This window comes from Oryzias latipes, chromosome 5, assembly GCF_002234675.1.
Source record: "Oryzias latipes chromosome 5, ASM223467v1".
NCBI lineage: Eukaryota > Metazoa > Chordata > Actinopteri > Beloniformes > Adrianichthyidae > Oryzias > Oryzias latipes.
In genome coordinates this window covers 7,109,463-7,135,395 of record NC_019863.2, presented here as the reverse complement: position 1 = coordinate 7,135,395, position 25,933 = coordinate 7,109,463, and the positions used below count along the sequence as shown (strand labels likewise).

The 25,933-nt window shown below is 39.5% G+C and overlaps 1 protein-coding gene across 1 annotated transcript in view; it reads left to right on the top strand.

Annotated features, from left to right (window-relative positions):
- LOC101174906 (testis-expressed protein 264) overlaps positions 1-25,933 on the top strand; it is a 45,071-nt gene that overhangs the window by 6,336 nt on the left and 12,802 nt on the right. The window contains exon 2 of the mRNA XM_004068731.4: positions 9,253-9,471. Coding sequence (XP_004068779.1) covers positions 9,253-9,471 — 219 coding nt within the window. The remainder of the gene's footprint in view (positions 1-9,252; positions 9,472-25,933) is intronic.

The window sequence follows — 25,933 nt, the reverse complement described above, 5'->3', positions numbered from 1 at the left end:
CCTACATGCGTGACTGCTAACGGGGCTTGAACTTTAAACACGTGCGAGCAACAACAACATTAGTTTTAGACACACTGAAAATACGTGGGGAAAATGCAACGATAGACGTGTTTGAGATGAACCGGCACCTCGCCTGGATCGTTGGGGAGACCGGGGGGGGGGGGGGGGGGGGGGGGGGCTGTGAGATGAAAGCGAATCTGCAGCAAGACTGAAGGAGAACAGGAAATTGGAATTGTCCTTAACATTCAATTTAGTTTTAATATTCTTCTCCCCCTTAGTATGATCTGTGTTATTATATATTTTATGATTATTTTAATGTTTTGTGATGTATGTAGCCTTTTTTTAATGAATTGGTATTTTAAATTATTTTAATTAATCACTCCACTACAAAAACCATCAGGACATATGTCCCATAATGCATTGTTTTGTAGTCTGTAGGGCAGCTTTCAGTCAGTTCAGTTTCCAGCTGTGTCCGGGTAGGTTTGCCCCTTGCCCCACCCCTTTCTCGATTGACAGTTGATGTTGGAGCAAAAACAAAAATATATGTCACACACCAGGGGCCTGTTTCAGAAAGGAGGTTAAGTGTAAACTCTGAGTGCATTAACCCTGAAATCAGGGAAACCCTGGGTTTTCCGTTTCAGAATGGGAGGTTTGTTAAACCAGAGTAAATAGAGTAAGTCAAACCCGTTTCTGAAAGAGAGGTAACTTATACTCGGAGTCAGTATCCATGGTTACTTATGCTGTGAACCTAACCTGGTCGGGAGCAGGTTTTATTCTCCAAACTCAAAGTTTCTGCTGGTCCCCTCCCCTTTTTAAAGACGAAGCGGTATTTTTCGCTTTAACCTTCATTGCCCACATTTCCGTCACACAGAGACGGTCTAAGTGACAAGAATGGCTTGTCCTTTTTTGGAGGACCCAATAGACGAGGAGGCTGCATTCATTCATAGAAAATTATATTCACCTTGTACGAGGATTTTGAGAAGACTCAATTTTTTTTTCCACTTTTAGCTGCTGCCATGTTCTTTTAATTCCTGCAGGATTGCATCTACGTGAAAATGAAATCAGGGACATTGAATTAGATTAATGTAACAATTACTTTTTGGAAACACAATTTTCTAGCACTGCTTACTTTTTTAATCCCGTATAAACCTACACCACTTGATCAATACAAGGGTAGTGTTGCAGTGTGTGTGTGTGCTGAGCGGGGTGCGATCCACGAGAGAGAAGGGGAGGGGCGAGTGCAGGTGCAGATGGGGGGGGGGGGGGGGTAGAGCGTGGTATATATCGTGTGTTCGGAGGACGGAGCACTTAGTTAAATAAAGAGAAGGTGTCATTCTCAGAATAACTGTTTTGGAGTCATTCTTAATCCGCTCTGGAGGTTGAGGGTTTCCAACGGGAAGTGAACCCCGAAGGAGAATTCCCGAAATCACGGTCGGAAAGACGAGAGAAAAGAAAGGAGAAGTCTTCGCGCAGCGAAAGGTTCAACATTAAACAAAAGTTCACTTTTAAAAACACAATTGCATGTATTAATATTAAACTGACCAACGTTTGCAAGAGGGGAAGGTTAACAAAAAAGTCCTCTGAACATTACCGACGTTAAATGCATTTTTCCCCCCCGATTGGTTCTGTACACTATGCAGCATTTCATGCATTTACACTAGGAATAACACTTCAAAAGTACACCAAAATATAGCCATTTTTTATTTCACTCCTTACGCTATTTAAAAAGTTATTACAGCCAATATTTTATAACAATGATTTAAATGCAAACTTAGGCATTAACTTGAGCAGCTATGTTTTCCACGCTAACTGTCTCTGTTTTCCAGATGCAGCGGTGTTGCTTTTCTTCTGGAATATGTGCTCATATTCACTGTAACTCTGCAGCAGCACGTCAAGTTCAGCTGGCGAAAAATACGCAGACCTCTTTTTTTCACGGTTGCCATGGTGACTCGTGATATCTGTGCTCCATTGATAATGGCTTCTTATAGTCGCGGTGCTCACGCTCACCTCCGAATCAGTCCACTCAGAGTTGATTGATCTTACTCGGATCAGCTTCTCTGAAACAGAAAACTCAGAGTTGTTAATCTCCCGATTGACCAACTCGGAGTTCAAGTTCAACCTCAGAGTTGGTCGAACCTCCTTTCTGAAACAGGCCCCAGGTGATCTGCGCAGCGTTGAGTTCACCTGGGTGATCTCAAACACGCTTATTGTGCATCTTGGCTGCACCTATTTGGTGTCACAAAGATAAATTTGTACTGTCATGACAGTGATGCTTTTGTTTTGTTGCATCTTCAAAAGTGCAGAATAAAATGTGACACTGAATTTGAAACAGCACATTGTAATTTCTGCATCTATTATTAAAGTATTCATTAGTAATACAGTGGAAATTAGTAGATTTGGTTAGAATGTTGATTTGCGGTATGCGCCCCTAAATTTTCTGGTTGCGCCCCTAAAATTTTCAGTTAGGGGCCACTGTGCTCCTAGTGAAATAGTTAGTCTGGAGCCCTGGCCACTGTAAGTGGCTAAAATGCGTGTAGGGGGAGGGGCCTAGAGATAATCGACCGCGCGTAAACATCTGTGGGAAGGAAACAGAGACAAATATCATTACAACCTGATATGTGCGTCTGAGCTATGAGTAAGCGAACTATTGATTCGTTCTTCCGACCTGCGGCTTGTGTACCAGTGCCAGAGTGTACAGCAGGGGTCTCAAACTCGTGGCCCGCAGGCTATTTGCGGCCCCCAAGATGAAATTTTGCGGTCCCCGCCTTAATATGAAGGTTTAATGTTACTGCAGCCCGCCAGTTTTAATGAATGACACTTTTTCATTGTCGTGCGCAAAGCTGACCAACTAATCACAGTGGGGTATATGACTCTTGGGGGGCGTGACAATGACAGGGTTTGAAAGCAGGAAACCTGACCGCCCCCTCCCTCCCCGGACCACATTAAGGAGTTCCTTACTTTCCTTTAGAACGTATTTATTCGCTCGTAATTTTCTAAATACATGCAGTCCGTGCTGAACTTCTCTCTGGGCTGCACAGAACCGGAGGAAGGTTTAGGTTTTGGTTACGGCGGCGCATCAAACGGTTTATGCACGGCTGTTACGGCAGCACACCGCTCCCGCGGGAGATGGTCAGCTGAGGAGAATAAATGTCCCACACCTACATGCGTGACAGCTAACGGGGCTTGAACTTTAAACACGCTCGAGCAAAAACAACATTAGTTTTAGACACACTGAAAATATGTGGGGAAAATGCAACGATAGAAATGTTTGAGATGAACTGACACCTCGCCTGGATCATTGGGGAGACCAGGCGGGGGGGGCTGTGAGATGAAAGCGAATCTGCAGCAAGACTGAAAGAGAACAGGAAATTGGAGTTGTCCTTAACATTCAATTTAGTTTTAATATTCTTCTCCCCCTTAGTGTGATCTGTGTTATTAAATACTTTATGATTATTTTAATGTTTTGTGATGTATGTAGCCTTTTTTAATGAATTGGTATTTTAAAATATTTTAATTAATCACTCCACTACAAAAACCATCAGGACACATGTCCCATAATGCATTGTTTTGTAGTCTGCAGGGCAGCTTTCAGTCAGTTCAGCCTCCAGCTGTGTCCGGGTAGGTTTGCCCCTTGCTCCCACCCCTTTCTCGCGATATTTTTGTGATGATTGACAGTTGATGTTGGAGCAAAAACAAAAATATATGTCACACACCAGGTGATCTGCACAGCGTTGAGTTCACCTGGGTGATCTCAAACACACTTATTGTGCATCTTGGCTGCACCTATTTGGTGTCACAAAGATAAATTTCCATCCGTTTTCTTTACCTATTTGTACTGTCATGACAGTGATGGTGATGTCAATTTACCTTCTTGTTGCATCTTCAAAAGTTCAGATTAAAATGTGACACTGAATTTGAAACAGCACATTGTAATTTCTGCATCTATTATTAAAATATTTATTAGTAATACAGTGGAAATTAGTAGATTTGGTTAGAATGTTGATTTACGGTATGCGCCCCTAAATTTTCTGGTTGTGCCCCTAAAATTTTCAGTTAGGGGCCACTGTGCTCCTAGTGAAATAGTTAGTCTGGAGCCCTGGTTAATTGGTTACTCTAAATTGTCCCTAGGTGTGAATGTGAGAGTGCATGGGTGTGGGAGTTGTTGCCCTGCGACAGACTGGAGGCCTGTCCAGGATGTCCCCTGCCTTCACTCACGAGTGGCCGGGACAGGGTCCAGCAGCCCCAGGACCTTGAAAGAGACTAAACGGGTTTAGAAAATCATTGTTGCAGCGGCTATATGTGCTACTAGGGGTAAAGGAGAGGTGGAAGGAAATGCATTGCCTAAAGTGTGGCTCATTGCGTAACTTTAAATGAATATGCCCACAATGCTATACACACAATTGAAACTAATCAAAGTTACATTGTAAATTGTCAAACATCTGACACGAATGTTGACTTTATACACAAGGGCAGAACAAGTTATTCAGTGTCTTGTCCAGGGACACTGCAACACACAAGTGGGCAGATGGAGAATCAAACCCGTTATCCTCTAGGCTCTAAAATATGACACTGGTCAGACAGACGAAGGGATGGGTATCGTTAAGGTTTTTACGGTACCACTACTCTTATTGATCTTATTACGCTTATCGATCCGGTATTTTAATGATACTCTTATCATTACTTTTTGAGGACGAAAAATATATAAATAAAAAACAAATTAAGAACATAAAGGGTTTTATTTCCTCATTATGCAACAACATTGTTTTTTTAACAAAACATTTTACTTTATACATTTTTCCAATTTGAAAAGTAGAATATAGGGTTGGGCGATGTCCCCTAATTTGGCCGTTGACGATGTTTGCTGTCAACCATCGGGATGGACGATGACATCGTCGGGGGGGGGGGGGGGGGGGGGGGTTTACATTTTTCGTTCTTGTATAACTGCTATTCGTTATTTTGCTTTTTTCATTTTATCTCCCAACTAATGGTTAATCCGCGATGATCCAGTTTAAATTAGGGAAGTGACTTTAACAGAAAAAGTAACAAGCAAGATAGAAAAGAAGTGTAGTCGCTCCCGCACTTAATTAGTGAAGTGGACCGGCGGAGCGCGGACTTAAAGCTTTGTGTTTGATGGGAAGGGGGGGGGGGGGGGGGTACATGAGCGGTATGTGTGGGAGATTTAAGACTGCGATCCGTCCCGCAGCTCTAGGGGTACAAGCAACCGAACTCAGAACCGGGTCTAAACGTGTGTCTGAGCACAGCTCGGATCGTCAGCACACACAGCGGTTTGAGCATCAAAGCAGAAATGTCGCTCAGTCCTTAGAAAACATTCAAACAATCACGTGGATTTGTGTTTCCAGTTGTGTCCCGACTAAATAAAGGCTGATGTTATTCTTACACGTTTACGTGCAGCGCCACCCAAAGCTAATGTTGTTAGCCTGTGTTAGCATACTGCTAATCCTGGCTCCGTTCAGAAAAAGCACTGACCACATGGATTAAAATTCAAATGATGAGCGAACAGGTGTTTGATAATAACCGTAACATTATTAAAAGCACGTTTAGAAGATCGTCTCGTATTTTACCGAGCTGACATGTCAATATATATAGCCGCTCGGTGCTGTTATCGTTTTGTATTGAATTGTTACATTCAATAAAGTTTGGAAAAAGCCGCTCGGCGGAAGTTGTATCCCCTTCCGGTTTTCAAACTGCGCATGTGCGAATACTGCGCATGTGCGAATGATTTATTCCGACCGAAATTGTGACCTTAGTGAACGTTTTTATATTCTGAAAACATTTTTCTGGGCCCATCTACACGGTTGGATTCTAATCCGACCATTGATCCCATCAAGATATTTTGTACATGTAACCGCGGCTTATGGTGTCGACGCGCAACGTGGCGGGGGCGTGGCATCACGATGGTGGTCTCTCCATCGGGATGTCAGTCACCCATCACGATGGACGATGATATCGTCCATCGGCACAACCCTAGTAGAATACATGAAAAATAAAGTTATTTAAAGAAAAATAAACAGCAATGTTTTGACATATTGCTGACATGATGTAAATATAAAACAAATTAAATAAACTCTTCAGTCTAAAATAAAATACAGTTGCATAGGGCAACATGGTGGAGTATGCAGGTAGATTGCTGAAAGCCGTACGTTCCTTTTTTTTTTTTTGGAAAGTTCTGCATATGGTGCGTGATTTGAACTATAATAAACACAATCATCTTTGCTAATAATTTACTTTTTCTGGGAGTCCTGTGTTCAAACTTCAAGGTTTCTGGGGGAATTTCCTTTGTATTCATTCCCATTACAAGCTGCGTGCGTTCTTGAGTGGCCGCCTGCCGGAGGATTTTGTGTTGGGGGGGGGTAACAAGAGTCCCGACACCGCAACTCTTGCCGCTTTATCACTGCGGTGATCAAAAATCCCACACCGTCACAGCTGTACTCCAGAGCGGTTTAATAAAGAATCAATCGCCGTTCTTCTGGGGGCAACCTTTTATTACTCTTCTCCTTCACTCTGTAACAACAAACATGAACGCGCGCGCACCTTCAACTCACTTGTGCGCGCTCTCACTTGCACACGCTCCTTCCTCTTACACAGGCAGCGCACTGACACACGTACACATACTCAACACCTATATAGTTAGTTCATTAGTAAGACAGTTAGTAGTTAGTTGTTACTGTTATTTGTTAATAAATGGTAAATGGTAAATGGTGTATACTTATATAGCGCCTTTCTTCCTACAAGGACAAAGCGCTTTACAGTCACAGACCCATTCACCCAGTCACACACACATTCACTCACACATTCACACACTGGTGGCGGCCCCGCTGCCAAACACAGGCGCCCGTCTACCACCAGAGGCAAGGTGGGGTTCAGAGTCTTGCCCAAGGACACTTCGACTCATGGGAATCGGCGGGAATCGAACCTGCAATCTTACGATCATGGGTCGACCGCCCTACCGCTGCACCACGGCCGCCCCCAAATAAAGAATAAAGCGTTGTAATTACGAGGCTCGGTACCCATCCCTAGACAGACTATAGAGGTGGAAGAGTACCACGTGATCAGTACAGCAACATATTTAGCAATTGTCCTCTGAACAAGAGCATAAACTAAATTAAGGTTCAGCAGACTAACAAAACACATTTTAGCTCCCATTATGCATTCCTGCAGTGCATAATGTCATTACAGTACTTTGCAAAAGCAGGAAAAGCTCTTGAAGGAATTAAAAAAGATGGGGAAATTCTACATTTACTGCATAACATGTAGTTAAGTGTAAACTGTTGAAAGAAATGCAAAAATGGGTCTGGAAGTCTTGTTTAAATGATGAATGTGTGCGAATGTGAATAAAATCAATACGAGTATAACATTGTAAGTGCTAGAACGAATCAGGAAGACATCAAAGGGTCTGACAGGAAGGTGTTTACAGACACTGGCAGCACAGGTGCGCCTCAAATCCCTAACGACACACAGTCCTAAGCAGGGAACCCTTATGTATTTCTATGGGTGTTACTACCTCCAAACAAATGTTCATATCTTCAGAACACTCACTTATCACAACTGTTAAACCCCTGTGAGTATCACAAGGCTTTGGGCTATAGTGTGTAAAAGTTTCATGTCTGTAGGTTGAAGGTTTCCAGAAGCCATGCACATGTAATTTCTTTTATTGCTTTGACTACAATGCTTGAAATAAATCAAATCAAATCAAATGGTCACGACCTCGTTCCCCTATAGGACATATCTTCCTGTTCTCTTCAGGCTAAAAGTCTACCCAAAACTGGAAAAATACATCAAGGTAATACACTTTTTAGGGCCTTTACTGTCATTTGTTGTCATTTGAAAATAAATGTTTAATTCTTATATAGTTAAAAATACTCACACAAACAGTTATTTTCAAACATGTGTTTTGGATTTACAGCAAACAGGGAATAAAAAACATGCAAGTGTCACTGAAAACATCTAAGGTCCCCTGGAATTCTGAAAAAAAGCCTGTATCAGTGTGTCTGTGTCTCCATGGTAACGGGTTCAAAGTCCAGGTCTGCTGGCAGCTGCATGTCATCACCTTAGTGACACACAGTGTCGAATCTCAGCTTGATACATCTTACCTAGGACGAATTGATGCCGTGTCTAAACTATAAGATTGTCAAATAGTTTCATCTCTGTCAAATGTTTCGATGCAATAGTAATCAGAAGCGAACCGATGCTTCATCGCTGTCCTCCAGGCGAATCATTGTTCAGAAATGTATAGAGATCCCTTCTGCTGTTGCTCTGTGACGCCGCATAATGAGCACCAAATTTCAGACCGCCGTTTGATTTTGTGTAGACAAAGATTAGTTGTCAAGTGCAAAAGCTGTGCTGGAAGGTGACGCCTTCAAGGGGTTACAGAGAAACGAGTAGATTTATTCCATGAAACGTCAGCGGTGTTTCCCTCCGCTCACAGAGGAGGAACTCACATCTGACCCATGGGTATTCATTTGTAAAAAGAGTCTCTCTTTTTTTCTTCTAACGGGAACTTGGCTGTTTGAAATTGAGAAAAGAGCAAGAATTGCTTTGCTGCCAAATAATCCAACTGCAACTTAAATTAATAAGTAAATTTGACACCAGCAGCTGGCCGATGTTAGAAAAAAAAAAAGAAAAGAGTATTTGCTTTGCTTTATTTACGCCCCCCCTTATGTTACTCACTGTTACGTATAGGACTTTTGTTTCATAGAGAATAAGATTCAGAGGAAAACCGCTTCTTTCATAACGAGATCAAGCAGCATAAGTCAAGTTGACGCTCAGATGAAAGAAAGATAAAGACAGAAAGAGAATGGGAAGATAAAAAAGGAGGTGATGAGCTGTACTGTCATGGAAGTCACCTCTGAAGTGCTATAAATTAAACATGGCTGCTTTTCTCATTAAATATACAATAAGTAATGTAGGTGTTTTTAATTATTTCATCAAAGTAATAGAACATTTTATATTACTCACCTAATGGAAGAAAAGAAAAACTCCTTTACAGACTAGATGACCGTATTTCCACGCTGACAGTAATTTAACAGTGGAAGGTATTATTTTGAAAAGCATTTTTAGCCCTTCAAGGCTTTTCTTTTGAAGTGATGGCTGATGATAGCTGGATCCCAAAGTATTCCTGATGACTAAAGCTTTCCTAGTCATTATCAGACTACACATTTACAAATTATAGCTCTGCATTGATGTACCTCTGTACTTTTCATACTTCATACCTAACTTTCTCCTTGTTTTCAGGTACTCGGTAAGCATTGTTGCTATGCTGTAGGCAGCATCCTGAGTGAGGAGGGGCGTCAAATCGACACGGAGCTCCTGCGGAAATACGAGGCAGCAGGCTTTAACATCTTTTCCTTTCCGGAAGCCATGCACGTGGTCACGACCTCGTTCCCCTACAGGACATATCTTTCTGTTCTCTTCAGGCTAAAAGTCTACCCAAAACTGGAAAAATATATCAAGGTAATACACTTTTTAGGGCCTTTACTGTCATTTGTTGCTGAAAAAAGTCATAATTCGTTTCCTGAAACATTTAAAAATAGTTTGACGAGTAAAATGAATTTGGGAAACAGATTGATTCATTCAAATAACGTATAAACTTTATTTTAATAAACATCAGAATAGTTTATCAGATATTCACCTCTGAGTTGTGCGCTGGACTGTTGACTTGGAGTAAGCCCACCCCTACTTCCCATTAACCATCTGTTCACACGCTCCGCTGCCAGCTTACAAACATTTGTGGTGACACAAAAATGGCAAGCAATATCAGAGCTATCCAGGCGTACAGTTTTAAGCCAGATTCTCAGCTGAGGACAACAAAAACGTACATAGATCTGTTTGTCTCTTTGCGCTCTTTTCAAAGCGACATTTTTTGTCTGCCTCTCATTCTTGATGATTTGAATAGAGATATATTGAGAAATACAGTTTTAAGTTTAATTTTCTTCATATATGTCCTCCTTCAAGCAAAAATGCAAACTTTTCATTTGAGTGGGTCCTTAAACCATATAAATATAAAGCTGTAATGAAGAAAAGTGTCTAGATTCAATTTGAATTCTTGAAGTTTGTAAAAAGCTCTATACAGCCTGAATATTTTGAGTACTATAAAATTTAAAGTATTTATTTGGTTTTATTTTGTAATACTTCTGTCTTTTGTTGTGGTTATTTCTGTTGTGTCTCATTTTAGTTTGCTTCGTAAGTGTCTGATATAACCTAAGTTTCAACAAGACTATGGAGGCAATTTTTTGGAGTTAATTCAGTCTCAATAATCAAAATTGCTACAAATGTTTCACAAACACAGACGCTCTGGTTCACAAATATATATTTATGCAAACACGCAAAAAAAATAAATAAATTCAGAAATCCACATGAATTATTTCTTTAAAAAAAAATCATAGAAACCGTTGCACGTATATAATTGTACACTTGTAATATAAACTCAGAGATCATAGGAATCACAGAATGTGCATTTACAAAGTGCCTCATTTGTGAATCCCTCAATATATGTGAGAGAAATGGGTGCAGTGAATATTATACCTCTTCTAACGTGCCAAATATCATCATTGGTTTATGAATCTGTCGATCAAATTCATCAGCTAACCAGGTGTGTTCGCTATCAGCCAATCGGATGGATCTATATATCATTCCTTCATTAGTTTTTCAAATTAAAATCAGCGGTAAAAAGACTGCTGCATGTTAAGACCAATGTCTGAACAACAGAAAAACAAATAATGGATTGTGTTTTAATCTTCACATTTACACACCTTTTGAAAATGGAGCAAAAGATTGAAAACATCAGTCGACAGTCACCCAGAAGATCTGAAGCTAAGCTAGGTTCCTGATAAAACGTTAACTTATAAGTCTTAAAAATCATCCACCGTTACACCAGCTAGGTCTGTTTGAAGCAGCTGTGGAAAAAAGAACACGTTAAAGACGCAGAACGTGGACTGAAGTCGCGTCATTTACTGGTACCAGTGGTGGACTTTTCACGGTGAGGGGGGGCTCGAGAGCAGGTAGGACCCAGATGCAGAGGCGGGAGGCAAACGGTTCCAAGACTAGAGGGCTTAATAGGACAAACAAAAGGCGCTGCAGAGCAGGATGACAAAACAAAAACAGAACTCACTGTGGCGTGGCTAGAAACATGGAACATGGCATGAAGGGACGACGAGGCATGAAGACGTTAACTCCATGACAAAAGCTAATGGACCAGCACAAGAGGAAGGCAGAGACAAGACTTATATACAGGCAGGGCAGACAAGACACAGGTGAACATGATCAGGGCATTTGGGGACCAAGGAAGTAAAACTGAAGACATGACAAGACAGGAACCCTTTCAAAATAAAACAGGAAACAGAACCAAACAAGACAGAACAAGAACAAAAGCAAAAACCAAGACAAAACAAACTCAAACCATGACAGGACTGTGCTCTACACTCCTTGGCCTTCAGCAGTGCTGTGTCTGAATCACTCAACCCCTCATCAACCATTGTTTGATGCAGAAACGAGTTTTGCTTTTCAGATTAAAAATTCCTGTAGCCACAATAAATGCCTCTAAATAAACGGAATAAACAAAACAGTAAACAAATCTCATTATGCAACTACAGCCAGCAAAAAACATTGAAAATAACCACATAAATTTGGAATATTATTTATTATGATATTTTCATTTCACTCATCAAAAAATCAGATTATTTAAAGGCAAAATGCATCCTCCTCCCTTTCCTCAAAAACAGTTCGATCACCCTGTCATGTAGATTAGCGTGCTTCAGTTCCATCAAGACGTCCTTTTCTATTGCCATCAAGCGGAGTCTGTCCAGTTGTGTTTCTGCATAGGTTTTAATGCATGTAGACCCAAAAATGTTCGCTCGACAGTTGCAGTGGACACAGGGATGGTCAGCGGCAAACACACAAATCTGTACGGCTGCTCATGATTCACTTGGATTTTTCTGATGAAGGAAGTCATGGAGATCATTGAGAGATTTTCCTGCAAAATCCTCCATGGTGTACAGTACAGTCAGCTCTGTTTTTAACTGAGACGGATCAAAAAGTGCTCCGCTCCTCTGTGACAAACTGGACAAGGCTGCATGTGGGAAATTCTTCCTGTGTTCCTGAATCTTCTGACCAATCAGAAGGTCTGATACTGTGACATTGTCTAAGCCTGCTAGAAGGCCCTGCTGACACCAACTCAAGATCTAATTAGTTGAAAGAAACGAATGTCCGACATTGATCTTGAATTACAAGACCTTCAGCACTCATATTGAAGGCCTCTTTAGCTCTGACACTGCCTGGTAACAAAGGACAGCTGAAATGCGATTGGTTAAATGCTCCAATATGAAAATACGTCTGTCTGGAAGCAGCATAAGCATCATAAACACAATAAAAGGGATTGGACAGACCACTTGGAATGATTTAATGAGTATGCATGGACAAAATATAATTAACGCATGATTCAGAAATTTTTAGGGCTTTTTTTTAGGCCTCAGTGAACACGGCCCACCACTGACGGATACTGATTTATACCTGGAAAATGATGGAAGTAATTTCAGTTGTCATGGCTTTAGGGCCATTATTTTTCTGTTGCAAAAAACCCCAATAAAGTATCTAATTCCTTTGATAACAGAACTGGAAGAAATAATTCAAATGTTCACAATCTGTTTGCTCCACTTTTAATCTATTATTTGTTTTTCTGTTGTTCAGACATTGATCATAACATCCAGCAGTATTTTTTGTTTCTTTTTCATTGTTGATTTTAATTTGAAAAACTAATGAAGGAATGATATATAGATCCATATGATTGGCTGATAGCGAACACACCTGGTTAGCTGATGAATTTGATCGACAGATTCATTAACCAATGATGATATTTGGCACGTTAGAAGAGTCTCATAATTTACTGCACCCATTTCTCTCTAAAATATTAATAGATTCATAAATGAGAGGCATTTTATAATTTCATGTGGATTTGTGAATTTATATTACATGTTTGCATAAATATATTTTTGTGAATTATGTGCATATAATATTGAGACTGAATAAGCTCCAATTTTTGCTGACCTTTCTTGACTCACATATGAACTGGAGTGCCATCCCATTCCAAACCCATTGAGTTCAAAATGATGTTGGTCCACCTTTTGCAGCTATTGCAGCTTCAACTCTTCTGGGAAGGTGGTCCACAAGGTTGAGGAGTGTGTTTTTAGGAAATTTGGACCATTTTTCCATAAGTGCGTTGATGAGGTCACACACTTCTCTGCTCTAATTCATCCCAAAGGTGTTCTATGGGGTTCAGGTCAGGTCTGGTCAGGCCAGTCAAATTCATCCACACCAGACTCTGTCATCCATGTCTTCATGGACCTTGCTTTGTGCTTTGGTAGAGGAACACCCCATACTGTTCCCACAAGGTTGGGATTATAGAATTGTCCAAAATGCTTTGGTATCTTGAAGCATTCAGAGTTCCTTTCACTGGAATTAAGAGGCCAAGCTCAACAACTGAAAAACAAGCCCATACAATAATACCTCCTCCACCCAATTTCACACTCGTCACAATGCAGTCTGAATCTGCTGACCTCTCTCTCTGTCAGTTTACGTGGTCTACCACTTAGTGGCTGAGTTGCTGTTGCTCCTTAACGCTTCCATGTTGTTATAATAGAGCTGACTGTGGAATATTTAGGAGTGAGGAAATTTCACCACTGGATTTGTTACACAGGTGACATCCTGAGCCAATACTTTTGATAATAAAGGGTACATCTGCTAGAATAACTTTCACATACTAGTCCGTTATATACAAATATAGATCTTTCATTACCAATTTTAACAATTCTGACAGTAAAAACTGACAGAAAATTGCTTTTGGCTTCAAAAAATCTTTAAAAGAAAACTGTTCAATGGATATCAGCATATAAATGTACAGCAACCGGCAGCCCACTCTGACCTCAGAGGCTTGTGTTTGTTGGACAAGAAGAAGATTGTCCATAGAGGAGACAGGAGCCTGAAACCAAAAAGAATAGCTCCCCGGGAGTCTCTCTGAATGCTGCTTTAGGGGATGCTGGGAGGGTGAGTCGCTGTGATTAGCAGTGGGTGCTGCAACTATCACAAATTTGGGAGGAGTGCCAAAACAGGTGGCTACACCACAGGTTGTCTCCGTCATTATGTGTCTGCTGGCTAAATGTGTTTGTGTGCGTCTTGTCTGGTTTGCACTGCCATCTGCTCAGGTTCTTTGGGTCTGACTCTGCTCCACAAACACTTTGCCTGTTTAAAAGGTCAGGATCGAGTTCTGGCTCTAGCAAGTTGGAATGGTGTACCTCTATTTACAAAAACACATTTTGTTATTTTTAGTTATGTAAGAATCATAAATCTACCCATTGAACCAAACATAAATATACCTTAGCAGTCATTGATGATTTGAACAGTTTTTTTTGTCTGCCTTTCTTGTTTTCTAAAAATAAAGTTGTTGTTTTTTAGTAAAATTTTTATTTTATTTATAAACTATCGTGAAATTCTTAAACTGTATTTGGATTAAATGTTGTTTGTCCAGAGTTCTAAATACATAAAAACACATATAAATGTGTCACTGAATATACTTATCTTTGGTGGTGTTCAGATTAACCATGACTGTATGGAAATACTATAATTGCAGTTTTAAGAACATGGTAAAGATGTAAATAATGTGTCACTATGGGGATATACAAATCTGTGGCAGCTTTCACCCTTATTCTGAAGAAAAGTGTTTTGTTTTTTTTGACAAACAGCTTTTTTCTTCATTCTAATATCAAACTTTGCAACAATTTTTACATCTGCTGGAAAAAATGTTCACTAAAAAGAAAGTTCTAGTCACTAAAAGGTCAAATTTAGGTGTTAAAATTAGGATCATGGATTTATTTGACTGGTTCAAATAGAGGATCTATTGCAATAAAAATACCACTAAAATTGAGTCAAAAGTCGAAATATTAAAAATGAACTGAATTCTTTGGTTCTTCTGTTATCAGACACGGTTGTGTTTTTTTTACACACCTTACATGTTTGGACGGAGGTCTTCCGTCTTCATTATCCCCATAATGACACATTATTCAGACGGAAGACATCCGTCAAAACATGTAAGGTGTGTGAAAAAACACAACCTTGTCTGATAATAGAAGAACCAAAAAAGTCAGTTAACATACACAGACACAATGAACTTTATTGAATTCAAAATGAAGTTAAAACAGCACAGAGTACGAGTCTTTTGGAAAAAATACTATGATGAGAAGCAGGAATTAATAACTAAAAATGAAAGCCTTTCTTTGTTTTATTCTTTTTCTTTGAATCAAATATTCAGTTGATAGCTAACACACATCCCCAGTGACGAGACCTTTTCAAACAAGCTGATCGGCATTTAGCATGCCTCGCTCGTCTTGGCAGAAGGATTTCTGTCTGTTAAACACTTTGAGTCACTGCCCCATGGCCAGGGCTGATATTTGCCTTTTCAGGCCATTGATTGGCCTCAGTGTTTTTCGGCGGCGCCTTGGCTTTTTAGCAGCGAGCGACATCACAGATGCCTTGGTATCTTGAGAATTGGTTTTTAGCGCGGTGGCCAGGGCCCGCAGACAGGAATGGGGTGGGGGCTGCGCTGAAGGGGGCAGGGATAGTACTGCTGACATTCACGGAGATCTAAAGGTTTGTGAAAGGCAGCTGATGGAACATTTGTTTGCTTGAGGGCACTGAAATTTCTTGCCAGCGCAGGCCTGCGCTGAATGTAAAGCAAGTTTCCAATTGTTCTGTAGAAACTCCTTTTTAGTAAAAACTGACAAATGTGCACCTTCTTTTGTAAAGAATGGCGGTTCATTTTTGGAGCTTTACTTTTCTATTCTTGCTGTTCTCATTCTCGTCATATACATGGGGAAGATCTCTGCAGGAAATAACTAAGTTTGGTCTGGCGTGTTGGTTGGAATGCATTCTTAGTTAACTTTGCTGAACACTGAAAAAGGTCAGTAAAGGTTGCTGGCTGAAAAGAGTCGTGGAGGCCATGCAGATTTAATGCCCTGGTTTCAGATCAATATAAAGCCTACGGCAAAGAATTTTCAAACTGGGGAAAAGAGTAATTCTAAGTGTAAAAAAATATAAGCCACTTTTATTGTAACATAGGAAAATATCACAGTTATGCTCTGCACACATGTTCCTGTATATTATTCCAACCACTTGATAGTGGCGCTCCATGTATGCTTTCCCTGCCAGCATCTTACACCCTGCAGTTATGTGCTGGATTGTTTTAATTCAATTCATTTTAATTCTATTCATATAGCCTAACATTACAACAAAAGTTGCCTCAATGGGCTTCATACCGGTAATTGTATAGTAAACATGAAATCCTAAAGAACATGAAGTCAATAGGTAATGGCTAAAATAAACTAAACAGACAAGGTTAAACTGGGCATCCCTGCCCTTAAACCCTCCTTCTCAGTGAGGAGAAGACTGTTCCCTCTGGGAGTGGGACCCCTCCTGTCTGGACTACCTGGCCTCTCTTTGTCACCATCTGAATGTCAGAACTGTAGATCCTGGTGGTCTGGATCAGGGAGACAATGTCAGCTCGCTCTTAATCTATTGCTTAATTTCATCCATGTAGAGGAGGTGACTGATGTTGGCCCCATTTCTGAGTCGGTATCCATAGCCAGTCTTGTTGATTATTTGGCTAAGGGGGTTCAGACCTATGCAGAACAGCAGTGGGGACAGAGCATCACCTTGGTAAATCCCACATTTAATGGACACTTGTGCAAGTGGCTTCCCATTGGCTTCAAGGGTGGTTTTCCACAGCTTCATTGAGTTTCCTATGAAGGCTCTTAGAGTCCTGTTGATGTTGTACAGCTCCAAGCATTCAGTGATCCACGTTTGTGGCATTGAGTCATAGGCTTTCTTGTATTCAATCCAGGCTGTGCACAGGTTGGTGTGTCGTGACTTGCAGTCTTGAGTTACAGTTTTGTCAACCAGTAGTTGGTGTTTGGCTCCTCTGGAATCTCTCCCAATGCCCTTCTGTGTTGCTCATATATTGATGAACATGCATATTTATCTTTGTTGCAATGATGCCTGACATGAGCTTCCATGTTGTGGAGAGACAGGTTATTGGCCGGTAGTTGGATGGGACTGCACACTTTGAGGGATCCTTCTGGATCAGGATCGTTCACCTCTCCATTAGCCATTTGGGGTGAGTCCCATCTCTTAGCAGCTGGTTAGGTTATAATCTGACCATCAGATGCCTCCGTAAAAGCATGTGGTGCCTGCTGACCCCCACCTCTAACGTTTGATGACACATTCTCCAGAGCCACTTTCAGTGGAAGGGGTGTGGACTTTGAACATGATTGCTCAATATTGGCGACAGTTGCCCAAGAAACGTGACTCAGACCATCTCAAACCAATCACTGTCGACTGGCTCCGAATGGCGGTGCTCGTATTGTGGCCAAATGGTGACTGAATTGGTTTCATTTCGGTGGAGCTAAGGCATTTTCTACAGGTGTGACGTCCAATGATGTATACTATTGGTGCACCACAGGCATGAAACTGCACTATTGTGTAAATGCTACTGTAAATGGATTTGCACTTCATTTTCAAACACTGTTAGGAAAACACATCTCAGATAAGTAACAAAGATCTTTGATTAAATGTAAAAAACTTCACTTTGCTTTCAGCTTTGCATTGTGGGCATTGCAGTTGTGTAAGTGTTACCTTTTCTGTCCTTTAGTTCAAAATCAAACATGGTTTTTGCACTTAATAGCAGTAATGTGGGTCTTTTGTGTCTGGTTCTATCTCTTGACCTATTAGTAATATTGCTATGCCAAATTTATCCCCCCCTCCAGTATGTTGCATCATGACCCTGCAAGCCAACCTCCCCCCCGGGAGCCTCTGTGCAGTTTGCTTGTCAAATGTTCAAACATGACTTTCATCCATGCAGGGGCTGGGAATCAACTATTAGTGTTAAATGTCAAATCTACATACTATTGATCGAACCTAAACTTTATTCACTGTTGCTTCGTTGTTCAGAATAAGGATCAGGAGAGGAGGGTGACACTGCCGTTTAAGAGGCACAGCTATTTTTAGATACAGGGCAAACAGTTTTTTTGCTTGTGGCTATTTTATCAATCTTTCGGGATCTGGTACATTTGAGCAACACTTGAATTACTAACTTACACTATATTACCAAAAGTATTCAGTCACATGCATTGACTTGCATATGAACTGGAGTTCCGTCCCATTCCTAACCCATAGAGTTCAATGTGATGTAGGTCCCCCTTTTGCAGTTATTACAGCTTCAACTTTTCTGGGAAGGCTGACCACAAGGTTGAGGAGTTATAGGAATTTTTGACTATTTTTCCATTGGTGCATTGATGAGGTCAGACACTGATTTTGCTTTAGAAGGCCTGGCTCTCAGTCTCTGCTCTAATTCATCCCAAAGGTGTTCTATGGGGTCCAGGTCAGAACTCTGTGCAGGCCTCTCAGGTTCATCCACGGCAGACTCTAGCTGCGTTTACATGGACAAAAGTAATCGGAATGAACGCATGATCGGAAGAAAAATGCGTCCTGTAAATACGCCGTTCTGAATACTCTGACACGATCAGACTCTTTCGCATCAAAATTTCTTTTCGATCGAGGTCGGTGGGTTATGCTGATTGTTGATCTGATTGTGGTGTGTGTAAACAGTTAATTGCGATCGTGTGTCACTACTGCTCTGGTTTATAGACGGTGTGGCGCTCCAGAGGAGGCTTTGGAGCTCAAACAGGACCGTCCAGCTGCTCCGCATAAGCAATCTGTGTCTCTGAGCACAGCAGCCAGACTCGTAGCTTCATGTTTGGGGACAGGGGAGGGTGCTTAGTTACGGTGTGCGCTTCTTAATTTGGTTGTTAATAAATCTTATTAAACGTATTAACACTGACACGTTTGTTTGGCATCTATAATGCCAATAAATTTATCATTAGTATCTTAAAAACATCCTAATAATAATGCTTGTAAATGTGTTAACTAAGTAATTTAAAAGACCTTATTAGACTTATGTACTAATAAATGTCTTACTAACACCTTAAAAATTCTATTAAAATGCTTGTTAATGCGTTAACAAAGCTTGTTAAGGAATCTTAATATAAAGTGTTTCCGTCCCATTCACTTAAAAAAAGAACTCAAAGTGAGCTCATTTCAGTGGGCTGTGAGGGAGCAGCTGAAAATCCATCAAAGTCTTATTTTGACATTAGGCTGTGTTTGTTGTAAATATATATGACATTGTATTGAGAGATTTAGCTAAAAGGCTATAAGACCTACACACTGTGGGTCTTATTTAAACTGAGTTTTCCTCTGTGTCCTCTGAAGAGGGATTTTCTGAGAAGCAATTAATAAGTCTATTTCGAACCATTCAAGTGTGAGTTTTACAATAAGGGTGGGGGCATTAAATCAAGGTGTAGAGTTTGGGGAGAATGGTAAAGGAATAAAAGAAAACCATGAAAATAAAAAAAGAAGAGACTTAACGATGCTGTTCAGCCCTACAACTTCCACAAAGTCCTCAGTTATTTCTCAGGGTTGAATGGGTCTTTTGAAAGACAGTTGCTGCTTGGGGGACACCAGAACTGTTCATTCTGGCACTGTCCCTTATTACCCTTCTGACCCAGTTGTTCTTCTCAAATCTCCAAAATGAAATAAAGACTGTAATAGGGCTCTACAGATTGAATGCTACATAATTGTGTAATTTTTTAGGCTTACAGTCCCTGAAAAAACCCCTAGTACCATTTAGGAATAACTACTATCATTCTGCTGTTCTGACAATAAAATAAATAAATTGACAATTCAAAAGAGAATAAAGAAAACTGCATTTAGGTTTAAAATGACAAAATAAGGGGAAACAAATTGTGTAGGATAGAAGGTCCTGTGATGAAAGGTTAGCCTCTGTAATGTTAAAGATTGCTGTTATTATCACAGGATCTGCAGGAAACTGTCAAATATTACTTTAACCTTAAATTACACATCTTCTATTTCTTTGAAGATTTGCTTCTATGAAAATGGTGTCTTTGGTGTTTTTAACATGCCCCTGTGGCATTTAGGCCTGCACAAAAAATGGCAAATTTGTCATTATCGAGGCAAAAAAAATTTTTTATTAATAAAAAATAAAAAAAAACCTCAAAACTTAAAGATTTTGAGATGTTTATGGGAACCTTTTCTGGCTTTAGACGTTTGGCAACGATGGTACAATTAAAAAATATTTTGACCTATTTAGACATGATTTAACACGTGATTTTGAGGTGTTTATTTTTTTAAATATAACTTTAGCAAAGTGTTGAGTTGAATAAAACAGATCACTGATTATTTATGTTTCTGGGCAATACTGCCCTAATTCTGAATCAAATTTATACAAGTCAGTTCATAGGATCACAATTTTTTCAAGTTACCAATTTTATTAGGCTATGAAAAAAATCTTTTTTACGTATTTATTTATATTAACTGAGCAAAGGTTGAACTTTTATGAATTAAAAACAATGAATTACATTAGTAAAAACAATTTGAAAGCAGTTTTTGTTCTAATAAACATACAAATAACCTTAAAGAAAAGAAGTTCTATTTGCTTTGCTGCATCAATATTGATTTTTTTTCAAGGTAAAGCTTGATTCAGTATTGATTATTAAACTTTTAAGCCAAGCCTATTAAAATATTTACACAATTCGGACAGAGAGGAAATTCAAGTTTCATGTGAAAAGAAAGAAAAAGGCCAAAATTGGACATCCATCTGTCAGTTACTTTTAAAATATTTGATCAGAGATCCGGCAGTATTTTTTACAAGTAATACACAAAGTCATTATTTATTGTTTTATTTAAAAAAAAATCTAAGAAAAAGGTCAAACCATGAATTATTTAAAAAAATACCACTCTTAAAAACATGTTTTATTTTTTTAAAGCTGAATTTAAGATTGTGAAATGTAGTGACTGTAATTTCCATGTGCTCTAATATGGACTAAAACTCCTGAGTTTGTTCCTGCAGTAGTGGCATCCTGCATTTACTTAGATTTTCTTGGATGCAGGCTTGTATGTTTGCACTTAGCTTTTTCAGTTATTTACCTTTCTTTCAGGGATTACTTTATATTTTCACTATATCATATAAATAATTCTATTATTTTATATAAGTAAAAGTCATTGGTTTACTATCAATCTGCGATTTACAAAAACATAAAGAAGTTACATGTATGTCTCCACTTATTGTACATTTTCTTTATCTAAGCAGAAGTAGGTCAGTAGTTCTGACTATGATTATGTGCAGCCATCGTTATATGCAGAAGCTGAAGTACGACAGAACCGCTGCTGGTTTTAGGTATTTTAATTTACACAGGCTTTACGATGACAACAGTACAAAATCTTCTAAAGGTCTGAATGAGGAAGACGAAAGCAACAGTTTCATTGTAAAGGCTCTACAGGTATAGATTTAAATCCACAAGTCATATAGAGAAACACCTGGAACCCATGGATGCTGCAATACAAACATACCTGACTGCTAATCCTCTCCATCAAGAGAGATTTTGGCAGGTGAAGAAAGCATCATTGAAGGGTAACTCCCAGCTGAAGGCCGTGCTGCCGGCTCTCGGCTACTGGCAAAGGGATGACAGGCAGAAATGCCCTGCAGGTATCTCCATCCACCCCATTCCAAAAATAGCTTCCAAAATCTTGTACAGAAACCTGCAGAGGAAGTAAGTGGGTGGACGGATGCATTTTACAGGCGGCCTGCAAAGATGAAGTTCACTGGCATGTCTGCCACAAGTTTTAAATGCCGCCGATCAACTCAAATGTCAAACTCGACAAGCACAAACTGCCGTAGTATTTAGAGTTTATTGGTACTTTGTGGGTACTTTATTTCTCTAATGCGTTATTGCGTTTCATTCTAATGGAAAGTCCGATTTCCGACAGTTTTTGTTTAATTTGAAATAACATAAGAGGTTAATGGAAACACTTTCCATGTAACCTACTTTTTTTATTATGTTGAGCTGAAAATGTATTTATTTCCTAATTCATTGGTATTACAAATTGTAAGAATTCAAGCTCAGATCAGAAAAAAAAACTACCCAGTGTCTCAGTACGGAAAGGATTACAAATTCTCAAATTGTTATAGTTAGGATGTCTGCTTTCAAGAGTACATTGTAAAAGGCGACCAACTCAACTGAAGGTGTGAGATTTTTCACACGGACATTTTAAATGTGAAAAAACTCCCATCATTACCTAATGACTTGAGATATCAGATTTTTCAAGAAAAATGTAGACTGAAACCACTTATCCGAGAACAGCATTTATTAAATTATGAGATACCGAATAAATGCGTATGTTTCTGCCCATAAGTAACCCCAGAGAATTCTCGGCATGTATCCGTCTTTATCCAATAAACACTGCTCAAAAGAATAAATGGGAACACCTAAACAACTCAATGTTACTCCAAGTCAATCACACTTCTGTGTAAGCAAACTGTGCAATTACTAGGCAACACCGACTGACAGTTTCACATGTTTTTGCAAGTAGAATGGACAACAGGTAAGGCGAGACCCCTCCAGTAAAGGAGTGGATCTGCAAGTAGTGACCATAGACAACATATCTGTCCTCATGTTTTCTGGCTGATGTTTTTGTGACTTTTGAATGCCGACAGTGACCGCGACAGTGGCCCAGGTATTGCAACTCATCAAGGACGGCATATCAATGCGCGCTGTGGCAAACGTGGCGTAAAGAACATCGTTTTGGACATCAAAAACGTAGCACGTAATTTACGCCGTCTTGTGTTGTCTGAAAACGGGCATAAAAAGTGTCATTTTATCGCGTACAAACCGTGCGTCCGCAATGGCGTTCTAGCGCGTTCCAAATGGCTTTTTACTGTCACATACAGACGTCAAACATCTGTCTGTTTAGGCGATAGCCTATTGGTAAAACAACTGCAGCAAATACTTTTCCCATGTTGGAATTGTGAGTTTAACTCTAAACTCTAGAACATACTTTGTGTTTTTTATCTTTTTCTTTTGCTGAGTTTTAGCAACAATATAATTTTGACGATTTTGACGTACAGCAACATGTGGTAAGTTGCCTTTGTTATGAGATAGACAGACAATATTATATTATGTGGTGCAGTGGAGAAATGCAGAGTTTACTATGTTTTCCTGAGTTACCTGGGTTCGATTCCCATGCTCATATGGATTTCTTCAAATGCACAGTTAGGTATAAAAACATTATTTTTAATTCATATGAATATCTTTTTAAAAACAACAACAACTAACCAAGTGTAAACAGCCGTTGCTACTGGAGCTCTTAGGAAGTTGGAGTGTTATTTAAGAAAGACGTTACACGAGTGACGTTTTTTTGTTTTGTTTTTGGATGCGCGGTTTGTACACAATAAAACGCCGCTTTTAACGGCCGTCTTGGGACAACACAAGATGGCATAAATGACGTGCTAATTTTAAAACGTGCATAAAAAGTGGCGTTTTTGATGGCCAAAGTGGCGTAATTTGCACTGCTTTTCCTGGAGATTTATGATACTTTTTGCTTGCCATACTTATTCACTTGCTGCATCGGCGAACGCACCGATGCAGAGGAGGGTGGATAGTTCGTCCACTGAGCAGAAGCAGCAAATAAAGAGAAGGAAAAAAAAGAAGCAAATTGCATTCTCTAGTCTAATGCAAAATATAAGATACATGTACAAGAGGTAAGAGCCATTTTGTTGGCAACCAACACATCACAGTTTCGTTCAGTCTGCCTTTCTTGTTTCAGGAGCCTTAAATAAAAACGAATTTAAAAAAAAAAGTTCTTAAAGCAAGAGTGTACACATCCTAAAATCAAAATAATTTTTTCCCAAATTATACAAAAAATGTAAATGCAAGCCTTATTTAATCATCTGAGGATACACTCCCGAATCCAGTGGGAGGCAATATTGCTCCTTGAAACTTTTAAGAAGTTTCAAAGTAAAACTTTGAAACACATACAGTGGGCTGAGCACAACGTGTTTAACCCCGCCCACGTATAGCCACGCCTTGGTCTTCACACTGCTGCAAGCAAGGGGTAATTGTGGCCTCTGTCACGAATGGTGTTCGGTGAGAACGGAGCTTAACCCTAACCCAAAATCCTGAACTTAACCTTTCCTTTGAGTCCGTGCGGCCAAGAAAGACGTTCAGCACTGAACGCACATATTTGGAGGATTACATGTGAATAGCAGCTTTCTTTATAGCATTTCATTGTATTTGCTGTGCAAGTGAATTCAACATTCTGCATGTGCTAGCATCAAATCAGTTTTAAGCCAATGTAGCCTAAATTAGAATGTTATTCAAAACATTTTGTCAAAGTTCTTTTTGTGTAATTTTATTAAACAGCAGGGTCTGGTGCACATGTTAGTTTTTTGTCATTCTGCATATCGTATAAAAGTGTCCATTTGAGAAATTTAAGACCACCGGGAATGTTTTTATTTTTACAAAATTGTCATTGGGGGACTTTAAAAAACAAAACAAAAAAACACAATGAACCATTTTTACAGAAAATCCTGATCTCTTTTATCATCTTCCACAAGGCCAAGAAGACCAGATTTGCATTTTTCTCCCCAAATTTGCTTCCAGTAAATAAATACTTTCTGTGGATTTTTATGCACAGCCAGGTCTTTGCTGCCAGCTGCTGACAAGACAGAGAAGCCTTGTTTGTTTACCTGAAGGCATTTCATGGAAATGAGCCTGGTGTGTATTCTCTCTTAAGGGACTGAAAGTTTTTTTTAATAAAGATATTGATAGGAGACGTGATCTTCACACATCATACTTCACATAAGACCACTAATGGACTATTTCTTAAAAGCTTTAGTCATTTGGTTTGTTACCTGCCATTTACACTGAACAAAGTCACACTTTGCTCGAACTCAAAGTGCCCACATACTTTGTGGAAACATCAGATGCTCTTCCTTTAGGCCTACTGGCATGTGCATGAAAATCATGAATATTTAATGTTTCCATACCCTCCTTAACATAGCGACATGCATGAAAAATGACAACAATAAAAATTCAGCCACTGCTTCATGTCCAGCCGATGCATTTTTTGTGAATCAAAACATTTATATTTCAGGGAACTGTTGAGTTTGAGAAGCATCTTCACTTTTTTTTTCTTCTCCTCTGAGAATTGCACATGCGATTCTTTAGGCACTACTGTGTGTATTTCCAGTAGTCTTTAATTTTTTCAAATCTGAGTCAACTCTGTGGGTAGACGTGGGTTGATGAAATCAGAATAGTTTTGGCATGGATCTGCTAAACCTCCCTATATTTGATTAACTGCTGCCTTTAGATGAACAGAGACCATTGTCACTCCTCTGGACAGTAAACTCCAAACTTCTGAAATTTGCTTTTGTGGCAGTGGTCTGTGCTACGTTTGACCCTAAAACCACTAATGGTTAAGGAGTTTATTCTCATATTGCTCCTGTATTTTGGCTTTGTTTCTGCTCAATGACTCATAGGTCAGATGTTTTGTGTTTTGTTGACTAAAAGATGAACACATGAATCATTTGCTTCAAGTTTGTTTCGAGAGAGAGAGAGAAGAGAGAAAAGAAGTAGATTTTATTTATATATATATATATATATATATATATATATATATATATATATATATATATATATATATATATATATATATATATATATATATATATATATATATATATATATAATCTACTTTTACTCTCGAGAGAAAGAAGTAGATTATATTTACGAGGAGAGATAAGGTCAGGAACGAAGACTTAAGATCAAGAACAGGGGTGAAGGATGTCATCGAGAAAGTGGTTGAAGCCAAAGGCAAGTGGGCAGGACATGTAGCCCGAATGAAGAACCACGAATGGGCTAAGAAAACAACAGAATGGACTCCGTGGGACAGGAAAAGAGGAAGGGGAAGACCGAAGAAAAGATGGAGAGATGACATCGAGCAGAAGGCAGGCAGCACGTGG